The sequence below is a fragment of the Accipiter gentilis genome, chromosome 6 (genome assembly GCF_929443795.1).
Source record: "Accipiter gentilis chromosome 6, bAccGen1.1, whole genome shotgun sequence".
NCBI lineage: Eukaryota > Metazoa > Chordata > Aves > Accipitriformes > Accipitridae > Astur > Astur gentilis.
Genome location: NC_064885.1, coordinates 14655939 through 14679120, shown reverse-complemented (window position 1 = coordinate 14679120; position 23182 = coordinate 14655939). Strand labels below are relative to the sequence as shown.

The following is a 23182-nucleotide window of genomic DNA, read 5'->3' as shown; positions in this document are numbered from 1 at the left end:
TCATTAACGTGGCTTTTCCTGTGTTTCCTTAGAGAGATCAGAGCTTGCCTGACATTTTTGTCCGGTGCCTGATAAGAATAATAAATGAACCTGGGGCAGGAAACAGCAAAAAGCCTTGGCTCACTCTCTGCAGCGGCAGACGGATTTAGCAGCCTCTGCCCGGTCGCTCCGTGATGACGTCCAAGCTATAGAGTGGAGTGGTCCTGTTTGGGGAAGCAGGGCGATTGTTTCGGTGGGGTGTGGGCTCCTCTCCTGCCGCACCCTGGCATGGGGCTCCCACCCGGAGGCTGCTGCTGGTTCCTGTCCCAGCCACAATGTCCTGGCGATGGGTAGATGAGGTCCCCATGCCAAGCCAAGCAATCTGTCAACCTCCCGTGAGCATCGCTTGGCCCAGCCGAAGGATGTCTGCTTTGGAGACGGAGTGGCTCTCACCTTCTCCTCCTTTTTCCGGAGAAGGCGCCCTGAGTTTCATCCACTCGGAAACCAGGCTCATTAATAGCGCTCTTCTGCCGGCACAGGTCCTTCCCTTGGTCTCTGCAAGCAGAGAGTGACCAAGCCTGGAACAATGGGAGAACAATTTTTTCCAGGAAAGCGGCTGTGACCTTTCCCGGTCCCTGTCTCAGCTCAGCATCCCTGGCAGGCAGCGTGGTCCAAACCCACCACACACCCCAGACAGAGGAGGATGGAGCTGGCCCCCCATAATCACTGCCTTGTTGGCTGGCTCAGCGGGGAAGAGTTGAACCTGTGCCATCAGCATACTTTGATGCTGACTAAATTCATCCTACAGTCATTTAGGAGGCTCGGAGCAGTTTGGATGGGGAGCAGCAGTGCAGGATCCTGGTCAGGGGAAAGGAGGTCAAACATGACCAGGGCTGGTCTTGCTACCAACGCTGGTGGAAGCTCCCACCTCCATCCATTTGCTTTTCCATGCCAGTGGAGAGACCCATGGACTGTGCCCACATGGACTGTTCATGCTCCACTGGTCCATATTTGCATGGACATTTGTCCCTCTCACCCTTAGATGTGCAGGAGCAGAGCTCTTACCATGGGTCCTTGTGTCTTGCAGCTACAGTGGCCCTGACACCGAGGGACCAGCGGTGGGTTGGAGCCTGGTGGCTGGGACTGCTGATCTCCTCAGGCTGCTTGGTGCTCACATCCATTCCTTATTTTTTTTTCCCTCGGTACATGCTGAAAGAAGAGGTGAGACTTCATCTCCAGAGGGCCAGAACATCCTGGTGCCAGGGCTGCGCTTGGGGAGGGAATACCTGTCACCAGAGGAGATGTGTGGGAGGGAGGAAGGGAACCCAGCAACCCTTCTGAGGTGTGGTTACAACTTCTCACAAGTGAAGTCTTCCAAACAAGCTCTGTGTGTCTAATGCGGAAGGGACCAGACTGTTCATTTCCTCACCATTAGCTGGAAAGCCAGAACCACTGCAGCTCAGCCAGCCAAAAACCAGACCTCACACCCTTCCCACTAGCTGCATCGACAGAATCTGTTGAGAAGGTTTTGGGTAGACCTGAGCCTTCCCTGGGGCAGGGCGATGGCTGGGTGGCTTCTTGGGGTTCCTGCATGCAGTCCTTCTTAGTAGGGGTCTGTCTGTGGGGCCTTGACCCTCCTGGGGTGTCTGACCTGGTTCTGCTGGTGATGGCTGTATCTTAACACCCCACTGCCACACCCTCTGCAAGGTGACACTCCCCTGATGCCAGCAGCATCAGCATCAGTGACAGCCCCTGTTTGGAGCAGAACATCCTCAAGTGTGGCATGCATAGGAGCAGCCCAGGATAAAGCTGGGCAGTGGGGTTTGATAAATGGGCTTTTCCTTTGGGAAAAAATTGCAGAAAAGAGACAAGTAGTTTCCCATTAAAACAAATTTTAAAAGATGCAAAACTATCAAAACATTTAATTTCAGTGTTTTCAAAGCCAAGCCCCACTGGCTTAGTTTCAAAAAGAGTTTTGTTGTTTTGAAATTGATTAATCATCGATTTTTTAAAGGTCAAAATCAAACCCCAAATATTTCACACTTATAGCTAGAGGACTCACCAGTCTTGAGCTGACCTGTCTCCCACTTTCATTTTCAGACTTCTTACAAAATTAAAAAAGAGGTGTCTTGTCAGGGTTCAGCAGAGGAAAGCTTTCCAAGCTCTTAAAACCTCTCCAAGCAGGACAAGGTTTTGTCTTGCAGATCTGCTCAAGGGCTGCTGTTATTTTTGAGACAATTTGCCCCTTTGCCATGATGGGCAGGAAAACTGTCAGGCTTGGCAGGGGGTCAAAGGCATCTGAGACAGACTCTGCTCCTCCTGAGCCTCACTGCGTGCTGGGAGGGTGCCAGCCACGCATGGATGCTCCCCTCTCACCACAGGCTGCTCTTCTCTCCCTCCCCAGGACCCAAACATGGAGGCTGGCATGCTCAGGAAGATGGAGAAGGGGGTGGCTGAAGAAACCTCCCTGCTGGAATTTATAAAAAGTAAAGGGCTGGCACTTCAAGGCGAGGGTGACTGGGGGCGCCGGGGCCGTGCTTGGTGGGTGAAGACCACCAAGCCGGCATTTTCAAGCTGAGGGTTCTTGTTGGTAGCCTTTGAGTCTGTCCGCCATGGTGCGTGGAGATGCCAGGGCCGGCTCAGGCACCTCAAGGGCTGTAGCATGCCCTTCCCTAAGGACCACAGGAAGATGGATGCAGCCTCCCTCTTGCTGTAACACGGTGCTGCTGAGATCTATGGGGCCTGACTTGTTTCTGAAAATTGGTTTAAGGATCTTAAAATGGCATGAGCATGCTGGAAAATGCTAGCTGGGTGGTTTAATCCAGGGCCCCAGGAGAGGGCATGGGGCCTCAAGCGCCAGCAGCCACTGCTTTGAGAAGGTCACCGCACTGCAGCTTACAGTGATTTGTTTATGTGTAGCTGAAATGGGCTTGAGTAGGGATGTCACTGATGAGAGAGAGACCAGTCTGATGACTTTTTTGACCTCCATGATGACTTCTTTCCAGCTAAAGCCCCTCCCTCCTTCCCTCTCCATCTACTGCAGTCACATCCTGGAGCTGTCAGCTCCCTCTATCTCATTGGGCTTTGATGAACAATGCTGGGTCTCCATGGCACTATTTGCTAGAAGGGGAAAGCTAATTAGAGACCAGATAAACAGAGCTGCTCCTGAGGAGCCTGAAGTCAGTCTGCCTCTGCTGAAAGGCTGTCCTGGCTGGGCAGGGGGACTCAATGTCCTCCCAGGGAAATACACTTCAGCTGCAGGAGCCAGAGCCTGCCCACGTGCAGCTGGTGGGGCTCTGCCAAAATCCCTGCAGCTTTGTCTGTTTGCACTGCCTGAGGGTACGGCCCCTGCTCCAGAAAAACAAATGTACCGTGGCTGCTAAGTGCTCCAGAGGCTTGTGAGTTTGGAAAGTGTGGGAGGGAGAGTAGTGGGGAGAACTAGCCCTCCACCTTGCTTCTCAGGGCACTTTGGCCATGGTCCTGTCAGCTGCTGGGCCAAATCGGGGTGTCTCCCCTTCCATTTTCCCATAGCCTTAGACAACCCCTGTATTAACACACTGGGAACAGTCTAAGGGTGGGGGGTTTTTCACAGTATGGATTGCTGACATGAGGATCACATGGCTAAAATATATCTTTCCTGCTGTTTCCCTGTAGGATTCCCAAAGATCTTCCTCAGGCTGCTCCTCAACCCTCTCTTCATCCTCCTGGTGCTGGCTCAGTGCAGCTTCTCCTCAGTCATTGCGGGTCTGGCCACCTTCCTCAACAAGTTCCTGGAGAAGCAATACGGTGCCTCCTCCTCGTATGCCAACTTTCTCATAGGTGAGCGCAGCCGTGGGGTGAAAAATATCCATCAGCAGGGAACCACCTGTCTGCATTCCCCAGGCTTTTTAAATCCGGTGGGAGGAAGTCAATGGAAACTCATTTTCAGATGAGAGCTAGGGATCACCTCGAGATGGTTGATGACTTCCCTGACCTGATTTGCCTGCAGAAGGCCAGGCTGTCTTGCAGCCTCTCAGAAACTGTCTACATTTGTCTGCTTGCTCTTGCAGGCCAGCAACTGCTCTCACTGAAAACGGGCAGCCCCACCATGTGGGTGAAGCAGGTCTGGATCACTCTGATGCTTAAAGACAGGGCAAGAGCAAGCAATTACGCACCAAGCTTGATCTTGCATCTCTAAGCCAGACTCCCGAGGCAGAGGTTTTTCATAGGTACCAACCGCCTTGTGTTTTGCTGTCTTGGGTAATGGTAGGGTCTGTGGGTTCTCCCAACCACCACAAAGTCCACGAAGCCACTAACTCCACCCCATGCCAGCAGAGAGGTGCTTGACAGGCAGGACCCCTGGCTAATGCCTTCATTCCTCTGCAGGAGCCGTGAACTTGCCAGCAGCAGCGCTCGGAATGCTCTTAGGAGGAATCATCATGAAACGCTTTGCCTTCTCCCTCCGGGCCATCCCCCGGTTTGCTGTGGTGGTGCTTGTTTTTTCCATCCTCATCTGCCTGCCCATTTTCTTCATGGGCTGCTCCACAGGGCGCATCAACGGGATCTACCCCCCAAGGTAACACAGGCACTTGGGTTGTTTCCAGCTCCTTATTCATCCAACTCTTGACCTGATTATCCATGGGGTGGGATACATGCAGGTGGGAGGAGAAGAGGCAGTAGACATCACCACGCTACTTCTTGCTCCTGATTCCACTGCCTGGAGGAGATCTAAGCGCTATACAGTGCAGAAAGCTTGGCAGGGCATTTATTCCCAATTTTCTATACCAAAAAAGCAGGGTATATTTTTCATTCTGGATTTCTAGGGGGAAATAAGTAGTATTGGTGCCCACGTCCACACACGTCAACCCCGCACAGGAGCACCTTGCATGCTCCCTTTGTTCCAGCTGGACATAACCTTTCTCCTCACCTGGGTGGCAACTTTTGGTTCTTACCATGTCTTTTTAAGATAAAAATGACATTTAGACTCCAGCCCAGGCTTGCTGTGAAGTGCTTCATGTTCATTTCCCAATGCACTGCCAGCAAGGGCCTTTCATACAAATGTTTTCCTTCACTGGCAGCGAGCCTCCTGTCCCAGTGGTATGGTGGAGGGATGAGGGACAGAGCAGTCCATGCACTTTTCCCACTTAAAAGCCACTTAAATGACCATGGTGAAGGAAAGCAACGGCACCCTGCAAATTCATGCACGTGCGATGTGTTTATATTTTGCTCTGAGATCTGCATGGCATGCACTGCAGATTCAGGAGCGTGTGGAAGTCCACTGAGGCACTGGCATCTCAAGCTTTCTGTGTGGGAGCAAGGCTTCAAATGCGAGGAGATCCCTCAGCTCAAGATCAGGTGCTGCAAGTGCCAAATTTTCGCAGGCAGCTTGGCCTCACAGTGTTCACATCTTGCCGCCAGTGTCAGATCGACTGCCTGTCTCAGCTCCTCTGGGACACACCAGTCTTGACGGGCTTTGCTGATGTAAATAGGAGCTGCTGGAGGGACTTGCATGGAAAAGGAGTCTGTTGCCTCATATTATTTTGGAAACCTTCCCCCATGCAATGGCAGCACTGCATAAATGCCTTTTTGCTGGATCCCCAGGGAGCTGTGAGCTACATGGATGGGTGAACATGAGTTCTGCCCCATCCCACCATGCCCAAGGGCAGGTCCCTTGTGCCAGCTTCCTGCAGGAGATGGACCATGCCGCTCCAGCAGATGAACTCCTTTAGGTAGTAAGACAAGACAAGACAGATAATTCAGTTTGTTCTCTTGACTTTCATGCTGTCGTCAGGCGCGTTTGGAAACGGGCCCACTTCCAGTTTCTGTCTGAATGGTGTTTCCAGCTGGGGCTGTTTGCACATCTGTTTGTGCAGTTCTGGATGGAGCCCAGATACATTTCTCCAGGCATTTGGCTGATTAGTTTTCAGTGGGATGGGGGGGGGAGTAAGTGTGTAAGTACTTGTTTGCAGACATAATATAATTACTGTTAAATTCACTGTACACTTGCAGAGGTACCTGCTGGGGATCAGGGTCTGGCACAAGGCCAGCCTGCTGCTGGCGGTGTCCCAGCGCAAATAGGAATGGGGAAACTGGCTAACTTGTAAGAGGGATTTTTCTTCCTCCTGTCTTATTTCTTAATTTTTTAAAATTTTTTTCTCCTCCTTTTTGGCAGTACATTGAGTTCCCAGCAGCAGGTTAAGACGCCGAGTGGGTGCCACTGCTCTGAGCACATCTTTCACCCAGTGTGTGGAGAAAACAACGTGGAGTACCTCTCCCCCTGCTTTGCTGGCTGCACAAACAGCACTGCTAATTCTTCCACTCCCAAACAAGTGGTGAGTAAAACAAGTGGTTTACAAAGCAAAGTGCACCTTGCTTGGTGGAGGCTGCAGCGATGCTGTAGGAACCTGACAAATGCAATAAAGGGGTAGAGCCTTTTTGACACGGTGGGCAGGGAGGTCTGCTAGAGGAACTTAAGTCCTGAGGAGGTGCAACAAAAGATTGCTGTAATGAATGCCCTGGGAGTCTGCTTGGAGAAGTAGGGATGGTAGCACATCCCATTGCAGGATGTAGTGGCCGTGCCTTAAAATTGGAGCTGACACTCTCGTCAGTCTTCTGCAAAGTGCTGTGGTCTGGTGCGTTGCTAAAAACCCAGCTCTGGGCTTTGAGAGTTTTATATTTGTTTTTTCCAAATGTTTCCAACAGATCTACAAGAACTGTTCCCTGATCCCTGGTGGGAACGGGCTGTCCTCTGCCAAGACAGGATCCTGTCCACTCAGCTGCTCCCACATGCTCCTTCCTGCCATATTCCTTATCTCCTTTGCTGCCCTGGTAGCCTGCCTGTCCCACAACCCCCTCTACATGATGGTTTTACGGTGAGCATGTGCAGGGGTTTCAAAAGGCACTGGGGGAAGCGTGGAGTGATGGGTTCCCCATGCTGGGATCAAAGTGCTTGGCCAAATGCAGAGCCACGGCTGGTGGCTCTGACCTCCCATGGCTTCTTCCCTGCAGGGTGGTGAACCAGGACGAGAAGTCGTTTGCCATCGGAGTCCAGTTCTTACTAATGAGGCTGCTGGGTGAGTGTCTATCTCCTAATGAGGCTGGGGGAAGGCAGCAGACTGCTCAGAGGCTTGCTCAAGCCCCAGGAGGTGTTGAACCTCCTCGGGGACAGCAGGCAAAGGATGCAGGCAGGGCAGGGCAGGCAGCATGACTCCATCCTCTCCTCTCCAAAGCATGGCTGCCGGCTCCGGCCATGTTTGGTGCCCTCATCGACTCCTCCTGCATCTACTGGCAGAAGCAGTGCACCCAGCGCCGGTTCTGCGCCTACTACAACAATGACTTCCTCCGCAACAGGTACCCCCCTGTGTCCCGCCCCCAAGCATCCCTCCTGGCAGGGATGACCAGAGGGATGGTCCCCAGCTCAGCCTGGTGCTGGCTGGAGGTGCCACCTCCAGACATGGCATCTCCCTGCTCTTCTCCCAACAGATACCTGGGGCTACAGGTGGGCTACAAGGTGGTGGGCACCATCCTTCTTGCACTCATCAGCTGGAAGGTGAAGAGGAGCAAGGAGTACAACGTGCAGGAGAAGGCAGCGGGGCTGGTGTAGCCCACTCAAGGACTGACTCTGCACGCCCCATTACCCACTGCCAGTACTTTTTGTCTTTTTTGGGTTTGTTCTTCCTCCTAAGGGAGCGACTTCTCACCTTAGCAGCTATGAGCTCCTCTCCTGCAGCCCGTGGCACCGTCATGCTCCCAGCAACGGACGCTCCATGCCAGCCCCTTCCCGGGACCGGCTCCTCCCAGGGTTTCCAGCTGCACCTTGCCCATCGCTTTGGGGAGGGGCAGCCCCCCACTACCTGGAGCAGGAGGCAGACAGAGGCTGGAGTGCAGCCCCATCCCATATACGCAGAGAGGTGCCTGCTGTGGGTGATGGTCCCCGCTCCGACGTGACATTTCCAGATGGGTAATGCCCTCCAGGCTGGGACAGGAGCACGGGAGATGGCTGCCAACCCTGTGGGGCTGCCCCGTGTCCCCCGTCCGTCCGCACCCCTCGCAGAGGTCAGCGTGGACACAGCACACATATTGTGAAAAGTTATCACTAGGAGTTTATTGCAGAACATTTGGGGGTTTGTTGCTCTTTTTTTTTTAAATAAAGGTCACTTTTCCAACTGCGGTGCTTTGCTGGTCTCCCCCCCAGCCCAAGAGCTGTCCCCACCGGCAAGGCAAGGCAAGGCAGTGGGGATGCCTGCAGGTCGCACCCTGGCAGATGCTGAGCGCATCCCTCGCAGGCAAAGGTGAAGAAATGGTGGCAGATGGGACGCATGCTCCACCAGTGATGTGGGGGCTACGAGGGGCTGCGCAGAGCGCATGAAACCCCATGAAACCTGCTGGCCCGCAGCACAATGCCTGCAGTCTACTGCACCCTGCCTCTGGTCCCATGCCAGCAGCTCCCTGCCTGCAGCCCCCCCTGCCCACAGCCCTGTGCACCCTGCCCACAGCCCCATGCCAAAAGGTGCCTGCACAATTCAGCACACAGTAGGCAGGGGTGGGGGGTTGGGGGTGGCAAAGGCAAAGCAGCAGGAGTGTGCAGGCAGGGTGCAGTGGGAGCCGTGGGCATGGGGCTGGGGGGGCAGAATGCTGCACACGAGGGGCTGCAGGCAGGGGTCTGTTGCCCTGGTGTTGCTATCATAGAAGGTTGCAGGCAGGGTGCAGTGGGCTGCAGGCAGAGTAAAACAGGCTGGAGGCAGGGGGCTGTGGGCAGGGGGCTTTGGGCAGGGGGGGCTAGAGACAGGGTGCAGTGAGCTGCAGGAAGGGGCTGTGAGCAGGAACTGCAGGCAGGGTGTAGGGGGCTGCAGGCAAAGGACAGGGGGTTGCAGGCAGGGTGTTGGAAGCAGAGGACTGCCAGGATAGTTCAGGTGGGTGCAGGCATGGCTTGTGGGCAGGGGGTTGCAGGCAGGGTTCATGGGGCAGCAGGAAGGGTCTGTGGGGAGGGAGCTGCAGGCGAAAGGCTTGCAGGCATGGCCCAGGGGGCTGCAGGCAGGGTGCTACAGGTATGGGGCTGATGGCCCAGTAAGCTTTGGGCATGGGGATGAAGGCAGAGGACTGCAGGTGGCGTGCAGGAGTCTGCAGGCTGGGGGCAGGGTGCTGCAGTTATGGGGCTGTGGGCAGAGGGCTTGGGCATGGAGCACTAGGCAAGATGTAGGCAGCTGAGGGCAAGAGCTATAGGCCCAGGGGTGTTGGCAGTGAGTTGCAGGCAGGGGCAGGAGGCAAGGGTCTGTGGAAATGAGGCTGCAGGCAGGATGCAAGGGGTTGCAGTAGGGATGTGGGTAGGGGTCTACAGGCAGGGTGCATGGACCTGCATGCAGGGTGCAGAGGGCTGTGGGTAGGGTAGAGTGGGCATCTGGCATGGGGATGCAGGCAGGTGGCTGCATTGGGCAGGGAGCTGCAGGCATGGATCTGTCGGCAGAGGTCTGCAGGCAGCGGGCAGGGAGCAGCTGTTTGCAGGCAAGTGGCTGTGGCCGTGGGGCTGGGAGGTCTAGGCAGGATGCATGGGGATGTGGGAATGAGCCGATGGCAGGGGGCTGTAGGCAGGGCAGGCAGGGGTCTGTTAGCCTGGTGCTGCAGTCAGAGTGCAGGGGGTTCTGTTGTTGGGATGCAGGCAGGGGGTTCTAGGCTGGGTGCAGGGGACTGTAAGCAGGGGGTTGTGGGCAGGGGGCTTTGGGCATGGAGCTGCAGGAAGGGGGCTGCAGGCAGCGGCCCGGAGGTTGCAGACAGCGTGCCGCGGGTTGCAGGAAAGTTCAGTGGGCAAGGGCTGCAGGCAGTTTTCAGAGGGCTGCAGGAAGGGTCTGTGGGCAGGGGTCTACAGATAGTGGGCAGGGAGCTGCAGGGACAGAGCAGAGGTTTGCAGGCATGCAGCTCTGGGCACAGAGCTCTAGGCAGGCTGCAGGGGGCTGCAGGAAGGGTCTGTGGGCAAGGGACAGGCTGTTGCAGGCAAGGGTTTACAGGCAGGGGTCTGCAAGCATAGTGCAGGAGTGTACAGGCAGGGGGCCTGCAGGAATGGCATAGGGGCTGCAAGCAGGGTGCACAGGTATGGGGCTGATGGAAGGGGGCAGCAGGTAGGGCAGAGCAGGCAGCAGGCACGTGGATGCAGGCAGAGGCCCACAGGCAGTGCACAGAGGACTGTAGGTAGCATGGAAAGGACTGCAGGTAGGGGCAGGTTTGTGCAGGATGTATCCCTGCCTGTCACATCACTGAAGGGAGTGCAGCAGCTCCAGGGCCTCCCTGATCTGCTCCGGCAGAGCTTCTGCCCCGCAGCATTACCCAGGACCTCTCCTTTCCTGGCAGGATAAAGGCAGCCCACTACAAGGGGAAGAGAAGTGTCAGCTAGTGGGACATGGGGATGCACCCACTGATGATGATGGCCTGCCATCACCTGTAGAGGGTGACATGGGAGCACCGCTTGACAGGTGCCTGGTGCCAGGCAAAGGACACACCATCCACCTCACCAAGCAGATGCTGCTAAAAGGTGAAGCCAAGAGCAAGGGGCTTGACATGACTGCACTTGGTCTGAGAAGGTCACATCTCTTCCACGGCTTCTGCAGGAGGGGTGGCTGCTGAAGCACATTTGCCACCTGTAGGGGACCGTGCCAGATGCTGCTGGTTCGGATCAGCAATACTTATCCACAGGGATGAGATAGAAAAGGATGCTGGAGAGTCAGTTGGCGGGTCTGGATCAGCAAGGTCCATGGCCAGGCACAGACATGGCCGTGGCCTAGCTGGAGATGGCTACACCTACAATGTAGCTCAGGAAGGGACTGAAGGGCCAGGGCTCTGGCAAGATGGGGCTCCTGGGCCCATGAGCAAGGAGTATGGGCCAGTCAGGGCCACGACAATTTCCTCCTCCCTTACATTGCGGCTGTATCTCCTCCTGGGCAGCATCACAGACTAGAAGAGAGATGACCTGGACGGGATAGGGAGGGACAGGACAAGAGCGGAAGAGTTTTCTTAGGTAAATGTGTTCAGCCTCTGCTGTCCTTACTCCATCACTGTGCAGGGCAAGGTGTGACTTTACTCTTCACTGTATTCTTGGCAAACAGTCCTGCTTGCATCCATGCTCATGGAGGGAGTAAAGGGACAGGAGAGCAGAGGAGGGAAGAGAACAGGAGCGGAGCTGCCTTGGATTTGCTCTGGATTAGCAAGTCTTTGTGAAAATTAGGTCTGTCCATGCTACTCCTCTTTCCGTTCCCCCTCCACTTGGCAAGTTTTCCCTCAACACCCACATGACCTTCCTTAACTCTGCTTTCTCCACCTTCATCCCATCAGGGGTAACATCAAGCTGGACAAGCCCCAGGAGGTGCCAGCCAGCAAAAGCATACAAGGTGGCCCAAATAGGGCCAACACAGAAGCTCCTGGCCCCAAAGGTGTCAAGGTGGCTGGGGCTGACCAATGGCTTCATGCACAGGAAAGGTCACAGTTACAACATCTGGTTTTGGGAGCCTTGGAAACCAGCACCACTAAGATGCCAGTGTTCAGGCATCATGCTATTTTTGCTTTTCTTTGCCTTTCAGCAATCGGTCCTCCACTTTGATGTGGTTTCTGCTATCCTGGATCTCACTGTGCTTGTCAATCTCCTCCGAAAGCACCCTTCCTTTCCAGGGGAACAATTTGCAGGCAAAGCACAACCCATAGTGAAAAACATTGATCAAAAGAGCTTGAAAGTACAGTGAAAGCCTCAATCCCTGCAGATGTGTAAATGCAGCAGAGTGACTGACTCTGGGTCAGGCAGCTGGAGCAGAAGGGACTGAGTTTATCACATCCTGCTACCTCACCAAAGCCATTTAAACACACCGGATGCCAAGCTGCAGCCTGAGGAGCAACTTGCGAGGTCAGCACAAAGCCACAGGCTGGAAGGAAGGTAAGAGCAAAAAAACAAAGCATAAAACTGACGGCGGGGCGGGGGGGGGTGGGAAGAACAACACCAAGAAAACAACATTCAGAGTTTCCAGTTCTGCCTTTTTCCCGTTAGCCACCGGAGAAAAAACAGCCCCAACTATTTAACAGGCAAATCACAGAGCGCAGCCCAAAAAAACACATGCAGCTCTGCAACAGCCCAAAGGACAGTCCATCCTCCAGCATGAGCAGCACTGGGTGCAGGCCCAGCTCAGCCATGCAGCCACAGAGCCACCCCCCAGCCATGCTCAGGCAGGGAAAGCCAAGGCTTCTCCATCCAGCTGTAAAGATGCAGGGTGCCATAGCCACCTCTGCCACAGAGCAGGGCAAGCGCTCTGTGACTTAAACCACAACAGCTGCACACAGTGCACTGCAGCAGGCTCAAGTTTCCCGGTGCATTTGAGTAAAGTACCTTTTTTAAGTTTCTGGGTTGGCAGTTTTTATCAAGTCTCCAATATTCAGACTAAGGAGTAAATACGTACCCCTCCCGCAAAAAAAACCACCCCAAAAGCCCTGTGTGTGGAGGAAGCATTGTTTTTTGACAAGACAGAGCTGGCCACCAAGCAGGAAGGTTGATCTCCATCATCATGCTGAGCAGAAGCAAAGTCCCAGTTCATGCAGATTTGACACCACTGAGAAGACTCAGAACAAATGCAGGCAGACTAAAGCAAGACTTGAGAACAAACATTTAAGCAAAAAATTTTATTTAAGGAATACTTTTAGTAAGAATAACTTAAAACCAACCATGGCCTCATGCTACCTTCCCCCCTTAACCCAGCAGAGGCTGGTGCTTGGCCTCTGCTTTTCAAGGAGACAAGTCATCGCAAGTAGAATAACCACCCAAAGAAACAGCAATATTCTCACTTCAGCATTACAGATTCAAAGCAGGCAGCCTAGGAAGGATCTCCAGCTAGAGTTCAAAGCATGACAAACATGTTCCAACAATGCTCTGGCTGCAGGAAACATAAGAATATAACATACTTTGTGAACATAACCCTCCCCACCTCCTACATGGATAGCAGAAGAGCCACTGGGTTCACAAGACTAGAAATGCAAGGCCCAGCTCCATCATGAGCACAGGACCTTGCTCTTGCTACTAACACTTGGCAATGCTACAGGGAAGCAGAGAATGCCCCAGACGAAAAGGAAAAGAACACAAGACTAGTTGAGCGATGAAGGAAGCATCAGAGAGGAGTCTGCAAAGGACATAAAAAGTCTACCAGGAGCCAGCCACTCCCTCCTACCCTAAAACAAAAGGGGAAGCAACAAAAACAAAGGAAAAATTTCAATGCCATAGGACCTCACAATAAAAAAAATATGTGGTGTGGAAAGCAATCATCCTCACTTAGGTGCTGCACAGAAATGACAGCCCATCAGAGCACAAAGCTGTATGAAGTTGCCAAGCAGGGCAACTGTGTTTTAAGGCTGTGCTGTTCAGGAAGGGGAAGCTGAACGCCCAGCACAGCACCAGGGGCTTGTCTCCCATCTGACCAAACACCAATGCTGCTGGAAGATCTCCCTTTGGATAACCAATGTTCCCGGCCAGAGCATGGGAAGGAGGAGAGCAAATGCCCCTTGGACAGTTAGAAGCATTCTGAATCAGAGCCTTTCAACACTCCAAGCCTCTGAGCAGCCTCGTGAGCCACTGAGATAACTACCATGACAGGCATTCCCTGAATCTTCCCTGCAAGATTAACAGTTGAGATCACACACAGCAACAGCTTTGGCTTTAAACACCACAGACAAATGAGAATGAACTGGGAAAATCTCACATTTCTTCCCCCTCTTCACTGAGCATCTTCCTCAGAAGGAGGAATCAGACTAATGTGCTAGCAGTTCCTTGACCTTTCCTCTCACTTTGCCACAATTGCTGACTAATTACACACACAAAAAATATCTTACTGACATCACCGGAGCAGGAGACGGGCAGGACACTGCACAACAAATGACTATCGTGCCAGATCTCACACGTAATGTAGGTACAAATCTAAAAACATGCCCACCTCACTGTTTCAAGTGAAGACCCTACTATAACTCTGCCACTTGGAGAGTGTACTTACATGTCTGTGGGAGAAGAGCCTGAATTATGGGAAGGAGAAGCAGAGCAAAACAAGCTTTCAAGACATAGCCTTCAGTTAAAGAAAAACTCCCAAGAACTGTCCAACAGTGGAAATCACCCAAAGACACAGGCACCACAGCTGGAGTGCACAGTGACAAAGGCAGTGCAGCCAGCCTGGTTTTGGCATTTAATAGATCACTCCAGTCCCACAGAAACAGGTGCACCAGTTTGGAAGAATAGGAAGGTAGGAGACAGAGAAAAACAGCTTTTTATACTCTCCTCAATGATTGGCCAACTCAGAGAGAGAGTCTGTGCACTTTGCTGGGGCAGCATAGGTGATGTGCACAGTGCTCCCAAGCAGCGAAAGGCTGGGGAAAAAAGTCCGAATCAGGAGGTGATCACTAGTTCTGAGAGGCAACAGGGTTGCAAAGCTAAACAAAGGCAGAAGATGACACGCAGACTCCAATCTCACCTGAAGTGCACTCCTTCCTAATTTGCTTGGCAACTACCAAATGAAAAGTCTAAAGATTAAAGAAACACAGAAGGCCAGAGGATCAACATCCCAGAGGAAGATAAAGGAAGAGGGGAGGTGAAAAAAAAGGTTGCAGTGTGAAGAGACAGAGAAAATCACACCAGCAATTGTGTCATGTTGCTCCCAAGCCCATGAGCAGCAGAGGAAGATGCCACAATGCTGACTTCCAGTTTAAGTTTCTTCTTTCTACAGCAAGATGAGATTTGAGTGCTTCAGACCACCTTTTTCCTTTCAGTCCCCAAGTGTCCTGCCCCCCAGCCTCCCCAGGTCTCTCCCTCCAGCCCTGCCCTTCTCCGTTCAGGCGATCTTGGCCAGCCATTTCTCAAGACCCTCGAAGTCAGCATCTCCCTCCTCTCCCTTGCTGCCCCGAGCACTGCACTCCACAAATTCCACCTTCATGGGTAGCTGGGAGAAGTCGAAGTCCTTGCCCTTCTTCCCCAGTTGGGTAGGTCCCCCAGTAGCTGAGCCATCCAGACTGGTGGGGGCTGCAGAGCGGGTCACTCGTAAGGTATTGCTGCAAGCAGAGAAGGGAAAGGGTCAAGAACTGTGAAGCAGGGGAATATTACCTACACCATGGCTGCTGAGATATTTTGGACCCAACTCTGTCAGCAGAATGCCAACTACACCAAGGATACAAGGTCCCATGGCTCTGCCCTGTGAGGCAAAGGCAAGGACAGGCACTTTGGCAACTTCTCCTAAAAACCTGCTGGAAGGCATAACTGCAGAGAGGCTCCAGAGAGCAAGACAGACAACAGGCCACTCAATAAGAGGGTGCTTAAACAGGTTTTGTTTTGTAATAAACAGCAGCAAGAGTCAGGCGATGATGTCCTCATCTGAATTTCCCCAATATCCCTGTGGCAGACACCAGTCACCAGGAATTACACATGATTTAGCTCACAGGGCTCAGGATCTGCACTAGTTTAACAGATTAACTGGGAAGAGAAAAGCACCCATGATATCAGGCATCATGCAGGGCCTCACCGCACTGCCACCTGAGTGTGCCAAACACCTTTGGGGACTGAGAGGGGGATCAAGTCTCCCCACTGCTCCCATGAGCAATGTTTGCCCAGGGACCAGGCTGCAATGTCACTACTGCTTCTGCAGCTTGCTGCATCATTTCGACTCCCTGCCATGTGTGGAGAGGAAGGATGGACCCCTTATCCACACTCACCAGGCATCCAAGGCAGAAGAAGCACGGGGAGATGGAAGAGCCCAACAGATGCAGAGGCACTGCGACCTGACTGCCTCCGAGGTCCCAAAAAGCAAGGCTAGGGAAGTTAAGGGGCTGCACTAGGCAGAGATGCAAAGAGCAATCTCTCCCCGGGTCTTCAACTGCCTAGTAGAGCCTCATGGCTGGACTGCTCCATCTCTTCCAGAGACAGAGCAGTCTGGCAGTGCCTCCTTCTCAGTCAACCCCAGCTACTCCTTATTCACAGGATGGAGCTAAATTAACGGGGCACAGGCAAAGAACAACACTGCCAAGAGGTGTGAGTTCAGGAATAAGAGAGGACACTGCCTTGGGTTCTCCACACAAGGACATCCAACTACGGCAGCGCAGGGAGGAGGATGGCAGCAATCTGCCAGCCTGCAGGAATAACACTGCTTAACAGGGCACATATAACCTACCTAGAAATCCAACTTCTACACACAGGCAACTGGCAAACCAGGGAATGCTTATTTTCCTGGAGAGCTTGAATATGTGGCAACTAATTCCCTTAAAAACAGGAAGGTCAGGTATTCAGCCTGGAACAGGCACCAGCACAAATAACCCTGCTGCCGTCTACTGGCCGAAGAGACTGTAGAATCACAGAATCATTTAGGCTGGAAAAGACCCTTAAGATCGAGTCCAACTGTAAACCGAACACTGCCAAGTCCACCACTTGGCAACAAGATGGCCAGATCCCACAAACATGCATTTGTTTGGAGACCAAAGAGCTACACTCCTCCTCCTACCTCCAAGACCACCTTCCCATTAACTGCAAACCAGCAAACAGGTCCCACAAGCAACAGGAAGGCAAAATACCCAGTTCTGAGTGTGAGGAAGGAAAATCTCTACTAGATGCTGGTGGAGAAGTCCACCACAGCACAAGAGCTGCAAATGTCTCTCCCAGAGCTGATTTGACCCAACTACAATTAGGGGACTCACAGACAGAATCTTCATGCAGAGAGATTAAATATAGCTTAAAAAAATCATCTTCTACTTGCCCCCTCCCCAGATGGACTTGCCAGCTGTTGACAGTGCAGCTCATTCAGCTGGAAGCTTACAATGTAGCACAGTTTACAAGCCACTTTCTCCTCCTTCCACTTCCTCCTACAGCTTAAAATTAGCAACAGATCATACATCATTTGTCTTCCCAGGTTAATGTCCTTCCTAGGGGGGATACAGAGCCAACACAGGGTCCCAAACAGGCCCCTGCAATGCCTCTTAGCAGACCAGGAAAACTAGATGGTGTTTTCCCAGCTGTCAAGCTTTGTGTGCCAAGCCCTTTCACACCAGAGCAGCCCTGCAAAAAAACCTGTGCCAGTAAAACCAAGCAGAGCTACTGAGATCTTCACACCACTCACAGAAAGTCTGACATTTGGAAACCAACCCTGCCTGTACCTGAGAAAGGACAGTGCCCTGGGCCACGGGAGGTTATCCCTTAGGGGATGGCAGCTTTTAGGAAAGGATTGGGATGTTGTTTCTCCAACCCACAGCTTCTAGGAGGCAATACGCTGTCTGTGCCTACTGCTTTTTTGCATGCTTTAGCAAGGAGCAATCTTCTCTCATCCTGGTTACACCTACACAGAAAAAACAGACTGCTCTGTTTCTACAATGAACTTCGATGTGGCTCAAGGAAGCTCACTGAGCACTGAGGTAAGAGATAGAAAGGAGAAGAGAGAATAGAGCAGCTCAGAGGGTTTAAGATCCAATTTCATACTTACAGCTCTTTCTCCAGCTGCTGTTGAATAAGTTTTGCTGATTTTGCCATTGTGACATCTAGAGACAGAAAAGAAAATTAAATCGGCTCTTTGGTTTTATGTCAGAATTCAGAACCTGGTTCCTCCTCCTAAAGCTACAGTAAGACCTGCACACACTGTGCAGTCATAAAAGTTACCAGGACAAAGATGGCTGCGTTTGCACTAGGATAAGGGATGCTGGAGCTTTGGGTTTGCAGGTGTGAATGGGAGCAATCCAAATGTCTGGTATAACGTAGGGAATTAATTTCTTTTTGCTAGCCAGTAAGTTGCTTCAAACAGAGGACAGGGTTTGATGTCCCACTCACAAGGCCCAGCATTCTCACCTGTCCTAGCATTATGGAGCTCAACACAGCACTTTTTAATCTATGACATGTGGACCCATGAAGGCCTCAGGCAGCTCCTGAAGTAGGGCATGAAGCAACTAAGAAAACCAAACCTGATACTGCCCAAAAGCTTCAGATTGTTATACAGGGATCCACACTTTCACTGTAAATGCTTGTAGGGATCCGAAAATCTAGTCCTTTCCAGTAACTGGATGTTCCTGCTAGTCCAATCAACAGAGAATATATAATCTTGGCAGCTGAATGGCTGCCCGATTTTAACATTGAGGCTACCAAATGTGTACAGATAGTTCATTATGCTCAAGTTGATGCTATTTTTTGCTGCCTGCAGATTCAGAAAAACAGTTCTGCACAAGCAGAAAGCCAACTGCCTTACTTAAGCCCACCTAAAAAGCTGCAGCTCTCCCAAGTGGTGCTCCACTATGCTATTAGACACACCTGACTGAAGAATTCTTCCAATGGCTGCTAGAAATGCTCCTGCTGAGCAGTCCAAGTTTAAAACCAAGTTCTAGCCTTCATTTTGCTGAAATCCCAACTCCTAAGAAATTCAGCACCCATGGCATGAGCCCCTATCACTCAAGGACTCAATTGAATGTCCAGCCCGCAAGGCAGCACACAATACCTTGCTTATTGCAAGCGATCAGCAGCGCGGGTGCATTTTTAAGCACAGTGCTATCAACCAGGACCTGGTACAGGAACTCCGCCACATCCTTCACCTCCCGCTGGAAAGCCACACTGTCCACCACAAACACAATGCCTCTGGAGGAAAGAGGGAAGAACATGTGCTGGGCCTGAAGCTCTCCCACCATCTTCCCCTGCAAATATTCCAGCCTGGGCTAACATACTCGTTTCCACATCTGATCTCAACCAACCCAAGAGCAGGTTAGCACATGCTGGATGAAATACACCCCATGTCCAGCCCCAGCAGGAAATCTTTCTCTCTCTGCCCCAGGGATATACCACACCCCCTAACCCTCCCTGCTGCAGCTGCTTTGCCTCCTGATGCACTACAAACACAGGTAAGCGGGAAAGCAGAACAATAACTAACCCCTGCTATCCTACAGCACAGCTCTGACTCTCGGGGCACCATCACACAGAGCAAATCCAGCCCAGCTCAGAGCATCCCCAGCACCGTCATTTGGTTTATCCCTTTCCGAAACATCACCTTCCCCCTCCTCCCCTGCCAATCTCCTCCAAGTTACCTGGCTGCAGCCTTGAACCTCTCCAAGAACTGAAGCCGCAAACTCTCATGGCCTGGAAGGTCGATTAAGGTCACGTTAGCACTCTGGGAACAGAAGAAAGAAGGTATCAGCAACACCTAATCTAGGGGTACCTGTGATCACGGACCAGGGAAAGCCAGTCCGATTTTGGACTCCAGTTAGCCTGGCGTTGAGGCAGCAGTGCGTGAGTGAATCCCCATAGCAGGCAGAATCACGTGACTCTCCCCAAGGTGCAGTCTTTCCACCAGCCCAAACAGTTCTGACAGGCAAAAGAAAGGCTGAGGAACGACATTCATGGTCTGGACTCAGTAAAGAGGGTGCCAACACCAGCAAGCCACCCCACAGAGCCGAGAGAACAGTGCACGACCGCAGAGAAAAGAGAATGTTCAACCCATTTCTCATCCACAGTACCTGCCCCTACAACTACCACACGCACAGCACGAGTGACAAAGCTTCATCAGTCACCTCTCGGTACACCAGCAGATTTACACCATCCCTGACAGCAAGTAGATCCCTGCACAGCAAAACCACGAAATCCTGTCCTGCAAGTCCCTGATACAGAATGCTAATCCCACAGTCTCTGAATCAAGGTTACCTATTCATGCACAGAATCTACCCAACTGCAAGACTACCTAAATAAACAAAACTTTGCTGGGAATAACACAAGAACGCCTTTGCAAGACACTTTTTTAACTGAAAGCTACAAACATTTCCCTTTCCATAGGCTGCCAGCCAGAAAAAAGCAGTGACTCTGAAGAGAACAAATGCCTCTCACATGCTCCTGACTGAGATGTGGCAAAGCAGGGCCATGTCACCATTCTCAAGATAACACTCATTGTTCTCAAGAGGGGAGAGAACACTACACAAGACCCTACCTACTCACTGCTCTTGGATTTTAACAGAACCCTTGCCTACAGTTTAAAGAAAAAAAAGCAACAGTCCGTATTGCAGCATTCCAGCACCTCTCCCCCTCCAAATCCCTCCTGTCTGCTCAATCTTAGAGACACAAATACAAGAAAAAAGCCCTGCACTTCCCTTTACTAAGTTTTCAACCTCTTATTATCACCACCGTTACTGAAGATTGCCTCAGAGAAGCCACAAAAACATCCTCTACAATTTGCCAGCACGTAACATGCTGCCAGCTTTCACTGCCACACGTGCACCCAGCAAGAGAAAGAAACTCTTCTGAAACAAAAGAGATCAGCATAAACTGAAAATAACTAGGTCTGTGGCAGCCCAAGACCTGAAAGTAACCCAAACCCTTTTTGAGACCATATGAAGTTCAGCTGGAGACTCTTTTTAAGCCTGCTAAGCCTGTTAAATTCAGGTTTTCTTGGGAGATGCAGAAATTACTGCCAAGCAAATATACCAAACACAACAGAACAACATTCCCTCACAAATCTCCCTCCTGCTCCGAACCACACTGCTGTCCCCACAGTGCCATGTGTTTTACTCCACTTGTAAAAGCAGCTCCTTTTCCTCTTTTATAGAGAAAACCACCACACACTACCCATCTTTCAAAACACGATACACACATGGTTTTCAATCAAAAAGGTTTCACAATTTGACATGCAAACAAAAAAAAAAAAACCCTGCATAGACGAGGAGTCCCTAATACCTCCCAGTATTTTCCTACTTTCTCAGTACAGCTTGCCTAGAAAAATCCTACACTCAGACCAAACCGGGCACTGATTTCGAGCTGGGAAGACTGAGCAGCACAAAAAGCATCAAGCCAGGTTTAGCAGAGAGAGCAGAAAAACAAAGGTGCCAGCTGGCTGTAGCAACCACGCACAAGTTAGAGCTGAAAAAACTGTTTGCTCACCTTGTCATTGCTGACTCTGTAAACTGCGGAGCTGTCGGTTATAGAAGTCTGTGTATCGCGGTATTTGCCTGTCAACAGCTGTGGAAAAAAAGTCATTTTCAGAGAAAGGAGACTGGAGGAACACTGGCATCGCATTTCATCCACTCAGTGATCTGTAAGGGGTAACAGACTTCTGATATCTGATTTCAATTTACGTGCATGAAACAATTTCAGGCTTTTTCTTCCCCAAAGAATTTAAAAAGCACCCGTTAAGGAAAAAAAATATCTATTTATATACCGAATCTCCACGTTGCTAAAACAAGAAGGAAGGGAGTGTGCCTGCAAACCCTACAGAGCACCTCCACCTCCGTGCGAGAGGACGCCAGGGCACCTCCCCCGCCCGGGGCCCCCTTCGCAGCCGCTACGCTCCCCCCCCCCCCCCCCCCCCCGCTCCCGGCTCCCCACTCACCCGAGCGAAAAGCAGCGTCTTCCCCGCGTCGCAGAGGCCCAGCAGCAGCACCGCCTTCCGGCTGCTCCTCCTGCCCTGCACGAACCTCCAGATCACTACGAGAGAGAGAGGAGGGGGAACCTAAGCCCGCCGTTGGCGGCACCCGCCCCCCCTCAGCGAGCGCGGCCCGGGGGCCGCTGCTCCCCGGCAGGCCCCCAGGGCGCGACTGGACAGCGGGTGTCCCCCGCGGGCCAGAACTCACGCAGCGTGATGGCGACGGCGAGCAGCGCCAGGAGGACGGAGAGCACAGCGGGGTCGGGCGGCCGCAGCTCCCGTCCCAGCGCCTCCAGGTGCGGCTCCAGCCTCCCCGCCATGGCCAGCGGACCGCACACGTCGCCGTTCCGCTTCCGCTTCCGGCCCCGCGGCCTGCCGGGAAGAGCTGTCGGGAGGCCCGGGGCGCGGGGGCTCACGGGAGTTGTAGTTCCTGGGGGGGTCCCCGCTGAGGAGGAGGAGGGAAAGGGGAGGGGGGCCGGGGCCGGGTCCAGGCCTAGGGCTCTGCGGCTCGGACTGGCCCTCGAAGTGAGGGAGCACGTTGCCTTTACCGCATGGAGGGAGGGGGGGTTAATGCACAGCAGGGTGCCGGGGGTAGTGGGCGGCTGCAGTGGCCTGAGATCCCTGGAGGTCTGGGAGGTGATCATGCCCCCTTGGCTCAGCACCAGGTCCTTGATTTGAGACTCAAACATCATGAGATGTTTGGCCACACTAGGTAGTGCGTCTGGTTTTGCCCGCCTCCCCAGTTCAAGCAAGACATCCATGAAGGACAGCAAGCTCAGAAGAGAGCCACCAAGATGGTCAGGGGGCTGGAGGCTCGACCTGTGGGGTGAGGGTCAGGGACCAGGACTTGTTGAGCCTGGAGAAGAGATGGTCACATTTGTATCAGGTACCAGGAAGATGGTGCCAGGCTTTTCACAGTGGTGCAGGGTGAGGAGCAATGGGAATACATTAAAACGAGAGAGGTTCAGAGTGGGTATGAAAGAAACCTCTTCCTCTTGTCAACCGGTGGGGCAGGTGGCCCAGGGAGGTCGTGGAGTCGCCATCCTTGGAGGTTCTCAGTGCCTGACTGGGTCAAGACCTGACCAACCTGGTTCACCCCTTTCTTTGAGCAGGAGGTTGGACTGGAGACCCCAGAGATCCCTTCCCACTTGAGTCACTCTGTGATCCTCTAGTGGGGTTCCTTTTTGCCATGCCTTCTACTTATGGGACAAGGGTTACACCTGATTCAGAGTACAGATGATGCAGCTTTTCTTGGGAAAGTTTTCTAACTGTAGCCATAATTAGTTGTGGAAGCACACTCTTACGGGCACCGTATCTCTTTGCTAGTTCTTAAGAACAGGTTAAAAAAGCCATCTGTCCAGTATACTTCATCCGACATAAATGTGTGGAACTAAATTTCATTGCTTCCCATCACACTCTACATTTCTGTCTTTGTCGTGGTTTAACCCCAGCCAGCAGCTAAGCACCAGGCAGGCGCTCGCTCACTCCTCCCCCACCCAGTGGGATGGGGGAGAAAATCGGGAAAAGAAGTAAAACTCGTGGGTTGAGATAAGAACAGTTTAATAGAACAGAAAAGAAGAAACTAATTATGATAATGATAACACTAATAAAATGACAACAGTAGCAATAAAAGGATCGGAATGTACAAATGATGCGCAGGGCAATTGCTCACCACCCACCCACCGACACCCAGCCAGTCCCCGAGTGGCGATTCCCCGCCCCCACTCCCCAGTTCCTATACTAGATGCGATGTCCCATGGTATGGAATACACCGTTGGCCAGTTTGGGTCAGCTGCCCTGGCTGTGTCCTGTGCCAATTTCTTGTGCCCCTCCAGCCTTCTCGCTGGCTGGGCATGAGAAGC

The 23182-nt window shown here is 52.4% G+C and overlaps 2 protein-coding genes across 3 annotated transcripts in view; one reads left to right on the top strand and one right to left on the bottom strand.

Moving 5' to 3' along the window:
• SLCO2A1 (solute carrier organic anion transporter family member 2A1) overlaps window positions 1–8453 on the top strand; it is a 29473-nt gene extending 21020 nt beyond the window's left edge. For both annotated transcript variants that reach the window (XM_049802869.1, XM_049802870.1), the window contains 9 exons: window positions 1067–1200; window positions 2384–2465; window positions 3634–3798; window positions 4345–4534; window positions 6131–6290; window positions 6661–6830; window positions 6967–7031; window positions 7188–7308; window positions 7441–8453. In XM_049802869.1, coding sequence (XP_049658826.1) covers window positions 1067–1200; window positions 2384–2465; window positions 3634–3798; window positions 4345–4534; window positions 6131–6290; window positions 6661–6830; window positions 6967–7031; window positions 7188–7308; window positions 7441–7561 — 1208 coding nt within the window. In that variant the 3' untranslated portion in view covers window positions 7562–8453. The remainder of the gene's footprint in view (window positions 1–1066; window positions 1201–2383; window positions 2466–3633; window positions 3799–4344; window positions 4535–6130; window positions 6291–6660; window positions 6831–6966; window positions 7032–7187; window positions 7309–7440) is intronic.
• Window positions 8454–12598: 4145 nt separating this feature from the next.
• SRPRB (SRP receptor subunit beta) lies at window positions 12599–21665 on the bottom strand. The gene is made up of 7 exons (XM_049802879.1): window positions 21529–21665; window positions 21288–21382; window positions 20840–20917; window positions 19000–19082; window positions 18420–18556; window positions 17421–17475; window positions 12599–15009 (listed from the first exon to the last, which is right to left on the bottom strand). Exons 1-7 carry the CDS (start codon window positions 21638–21640, stop codon window positions 14793–14795), a joined length of 777 nt encoding a protein of 258 aa, XP_049658836.1. The 5' UTR covers window positions 21641–21665; the 3' UTR covers window positions 12599–14792.
• Window positions 21666–23182: the final 1517 nt, after the last annotated feature.